Here is a 4849-nt window from a genome sequence, read left to right as displayed (position 1 = left end):
GCCAAGAAATTGAACTTGGCGAAGCCAGAATTCACATTTCGAGAATTTAGCATATAGTTTCTCCTTTCGAAGAAGTTCTAATACCGCACGAATATGAATGGCATGATCAGCTTCAGACTTGGAATAGATTAGAATATCGTCAATGAATATGATGATTGATTTATCGAGCATTGGGCGACATACCCAATTCATCATATCCATGAATACAGCAGGAGCATTTGTTAAACCAAACGGCATAACAAGGAATTCATAACGCCCATATCGAGTACGAAAAGCAGTCTTCGGTACATCCTGCTCGTGAACTTTCAACTGATGATATCCAGATCTCAAATCAATCTTCGAGAAATAGCTAACACCCTGAAGTTGATCAAATAAATCATCAATGCGAGGTAGTGGGTACTTGTTTTTGATAGTCACCTTATTCAGCTCACGATAATCAATGCACATCCGCATTGATCCGTCCTTCTTCTTGACAAACAATACCGGAGCACCCCAGGGAGAAGTACTCAGTCGGATAAAGCCTTTGTCAAGTAATTCCTGCAGCTGGATCATCATTTCTTTCATCTCTGTTGGCGCGAGACGATAAGGAGTCTTTGCAATCGGAGCAGCACCAGGCATAAGGTCAATTCGGAATTCTACTTGCCTATCCGGAGGAAGGCCAGGAAAGTCATCGGGGGAAAACATCAGGATATTCGTTAACAACGGGAACATCATTTACCGTTTTCTTCTCCTCTTTTGAGACATCAACTGAGTAGGGCAGATAAATAGAACACCCCTTCGATATGAATTTACGAGCTTTAAGGATAGAGATTATTTTTAAGATTCTTTGTTCACCATAGACATATATAGGATTCTCCCCTTCAATAGGAATGCGTACTATCTTTTCATAGCACAAGAGTTCTGCATGGTTCTTTGACAACTAGTCCATGCTGAGAATGATATCAAAGTTGGGTAGGGAGATAGGAATCAAATTGGCAAGAAAATTATAACCTTCAATTTCTATGACACAATCTCTATAGACTTTATCAACAAGTAATGATACACTTCCAGCGGTATCTACATGAAATTGTTGGGCGAGTGCATAGCAAGCAATTTGAAAACATCGTGCAAATTCACGAGACACAAAAGAATCTGAGGCACCAGAATCAAATAAGATGGGAGCAGGTCTAGAATTGACGAGAAATGTACCAGTCACAACATTGAGGTCCTCGCGTGCCTCCTCTGGGGTAATCTGGAATGCACGACCGTTAGCCTTTGGCACCTCCTCCTTTTGGGTTGAAGTACCCACCGGTTGTTGAACGGAAGGTTGGCTTCCCACCATTTGGCTGGTAAGAGTTGGGCAAAAACGCTTTCTATGGCCAGTAACACCGCAAGCATAACATGTAACATTCCTCATCGGGCAAACGGGCTTCATATGACCTGTTTCTCCGCATCCATAGCAAATCACCGGTCCTTTTCCTACCCTGCATTGGCCCTGGTGGCTCTTTCCACATTTCTGGCACAGTGGTGGAGCTCTCGACTGAAGAGAAAAATATTGTGGCCAACCGCGACCACGAAAGGCGCTCTGAGATTGTACTTTTGTGCTAGGATCAGATTGAGCCAATGGAATAGTTGAAACAGAAACAGTTCGATCAACATGTGGATGCTTCGGGACAGAAAGAGTGGCACCACGTATCTCTAAGTCATGCTCGCGCTTTCGGGCATACTCAATAGCTTTATCGAATGATAGAATATCCCGGTTGATCACAAAATCATGGATTTCATACCGTAACCCTTCCATGAATAACTGACTTTTATCGTCTTCAGTCGGGATATACTTCGCAGCAAACCGTGCCCTTTGATTGAATTGAGTTTCATATTCGGTCACAGTCATTCCTCCCTGCTTAAGTTCGAGGAACTCCTTCTCCAGTCTTCTCCTCATATCTAGAGGACAATATTTTCCTAGAAAGCGGATTTTAAACATCTCCCAAGATAAATTCTCCTGGTCATACTCGTTAAGAGCTTCAAATGTCGCTTCCCACCAAACTAAGGCTTCTCCAATGAGCATTGCAGAAGCATAGTTAGCCTTGTCTTCATTAACCACATGGGAGATACGGAATACTTTTTCTGTGTTCTGGATCCAGGTAAGAACAACAATGGGATCAAGGACACCTGAAAACTCTGTAGCACCACTACTCTTGAAAGTTTTGAATGAGGGACGTTTCGCTTTCTCTCTTGAAGACTCTCCGGTGGCTTTCTCTTTACCCTTATCACTATCCCTTTTTTGTTGTTCGAGAGTTTGTCAAATAACACCAGTAAGTTTATCCAAAAGTCGCGCCTCACGAGGGGATATTGGAGTATCTCCCTCATTAAGATGAAGATCTCCACCCACATCTGGTGTATGACTACCCTCCTACTCAGTCATTGCTCTGAAAAATTTGGAGTAACATAACACGTAAGAATATAAGGATTTATCATTACCCAACACCCCACTTAAGTCTTTCCTATGGTTTGTATCCATATATGGACAATGAATATGTTCATATATTGAACTTCCAACAGTTTAAGTCTAAATACCAGTTCGTGGAATTTAGTTCACTTAAACTAGTGCTCTGATACCATGATTGAAAGACCACATTCACTAAAATTACCATAAAGGCAAACATGCTACATGCATATTCATAATTATAATTCACACTAGTGGTCTAAAAAAGCATGGATACAAACCAACTAAAAGGGTTTTTACAAAGTTTCATAACTAGTTGTATAAACACATAACTACCCATGAATTTATGATCCATATACATATATGTATACCAAGTAAAAACGTAGTAGTGTCAACTACTCTAAGTCCTCCAACAAAGTCTGTTTACTTTGGATGCTTATCACCTGAAATAGTTAAACACTGAAAGGGATAAGCGGGCTTCGCTTAGTGAGTTCAAAAAAATAGATACAATATAACGCTATGCCATATACATAACAATATGACAGGAACAAAAAGAAACAAAGGACAACAAAGGCTTATATGTGTATCAAATGAAGGGCTTTACAAATCAATAAACGGTTAGATTCAAGGGATTACAATCAATGAGACACAATAATTTAGGATCATGAACATCAAAAATTCCAGCCCAAGAGGCATTTAAAACACAATCCCTTTTAATCATGTTGCTAGAATATACAGGCTTTCAGCCTTACCTAGCCCGAAGCCAATACCAAAGTGATACGAGTCATGCTCTACATGGTCAAAGGCACAAAGCCAATACCAAAGTGATACGAGTCATGCTCTACATGGCCAAAGGCATCAAAATCAATATCAAGTAATATCCACTTAAATCAATAACACAAGAAAGCACATTGCACATATAACACATAACATACAATTGTCCCTATATTGAACTCACTGTGCTGTAACCGAATGTTGCGATAAAATTCCTCTTTTTTATGATGAAATTACACCATCCTCAGGCCTCTAAAACCTTCAATTATACCCCTGGAGTTCATATTTCAAATTTCATAAGCAATTACTTAACTACTCTCAAGTTATGTTGTTTTCAATTTAGAAATTTTAGTTTTTGTTCTTTGTATAGCTGTCACTTGTAGATCTGTTTTACTCTTCTTAAATGTCAAAATAACTAATAAATTATAAATATTAACAAAATAGAGTCTTATATATTTCTAATGCCACTGACCTCACATTTTTATGGTTTTTCTATAATTTACTATGAATTTTACAAAACAGTATCCTAAAGCTGTCAAAATGCCCAAAGCTGTCAAAATTCAGCCTTACTGCACTGAACATATAGCTCTTTTCACCCATCTTAAGTCCGGAATTAGATTTTGGTATTAAAACAAAAATCAAAGTAGACATTCTCAGCTTTCCAGGGATATATAGCACATCTCCAAACGATTTTTCTACAATATTTGGTGATTTTTACAAAAACAGGACAATTATACCCTTTATAATTTCATTTTACCCTTTACATGATCAAACCTCATGATCAATATCACCAAGCTCTTCTTTTACAATGATAAAACTGAATATTTTAGTAATCCATTCTAATTCAAGTATAAACCATGGGTTTCATTACTAATTTTCACTAATTACTCTTAAACCATATGATTAATTCTCAAGTTTACATGTAGTTACTTGATTTCCATTTAAGATTCTAGGTTAATAACATAAACACATACCTAATTTCATTAAATCAGTGGTAAACCCACTTTGATCAAACCCTAATCTCTTAATTACTCACTAATTACAAGGGTTAATCAAATAATTAAGAGTTCATACCTTGATTACTAGACTTGATACTTCAAGAACACTCAAAATCTTGATTTAATCTTCAAAACTTGATCAAGATTGATCATGTATGTGAAAATCTCCCATAGGGATGGTGAGGAACTGAAAATGGCAGAAAAATGACTCAAAATCGTGTTTCAATGGCTAAAAACCCGATTTGGGTCGGGTTTGACCCGGTTTGGGTACCCATTTTACCCCTAAACACTAAAACTTGCATAACTTTTCGCTCAAAACTTCGTTTTCGATGAGGTTTTCGCCTATACGTTTCTAACGAGATAATTTACAACTTCCAAAAAAAATATCCTAGAAAAGATCTTCCAATAAATCAGATTTACTTATTTCCAACTTAGACGTTATACTTTCGTTAATTCCGATAGTTGACTTTTTGATCGGAATCACATAAGACTTCCCTATCACTTCCAATACCTTTCAAATGATTCTAAACTTAGTTTAACTTCAAATATTATAAAACTATTTCGTTAGAAATCAACGCTTAAAACCATACCGAAAAATAATAATATTTTTTTTTAAACTAACAATCATATGAAACATGATAATTAAACAAGG

At 37.2% G+C, this 4849-nt stretch overlaps 1 protein-coding gene across 1 annotated transcript; it reads right to left on the bottom strand.

Moving 5' to 3' along the window:
- Positions 1 to 919: 919 nt before the first annotated feature.
- Positions 920 to 2662, bottom strand: LOC111904847 (uncharacterized). The gene is made up of 2 exons (XM_052767313.1): positions 2631 to 2662; positions 920 to 2258 (listed from the first exon to the last, which is right to left on the bottom strand). The coding sequence occupies exons 1-2, from the start codon at positions 2660 to 2662 to the stop codon at positions 920 to 922; spliced, it is 1371 nt and encodes a 456-aa protein (XP_052623273.1).
- Between the last annotated feature and the right edge of the window lie 2187 nt (positions 2663 to 4849).

The sequence above is a fragment of the Lactuca sativa genome, chromosome 1 (assembly GCF_002870075.4).
Source record: "Lactuca sativa cultivar Salinas chromosome 1, Lsat_Salinas_v11, whole genome shotgun sequence".
In the NCBI taxonomy this organism is placed as follows: domain Eukaryota; kingdom Viridiplantae; phylum Streptophyta; class Magnoliopsida; order Asterales; family Asteraceae; genus Lactuca; species Lactuca sativa.
This window is presented reverse-complemented; position numbering and strand designations above follow the sequence as displayed.

What these genes read in the sequence shown, in the direction of transcription:
- LOC111904847 (XM_052767313.1), bottom strand. Translation starts at nt 2,662, where the DNA reads ATGAATATGCATGTAGCATGTTTGCCTTTATG. An exon ending in GTAGCATGTTTGCCTTTATG is followed by an intron (nt 2,259 to 2,630) that starts GTAATTTTAGTG and finishes ACAACAAAAAAG; the next exon opens with GGATAGTGATAAGGGTAAAG.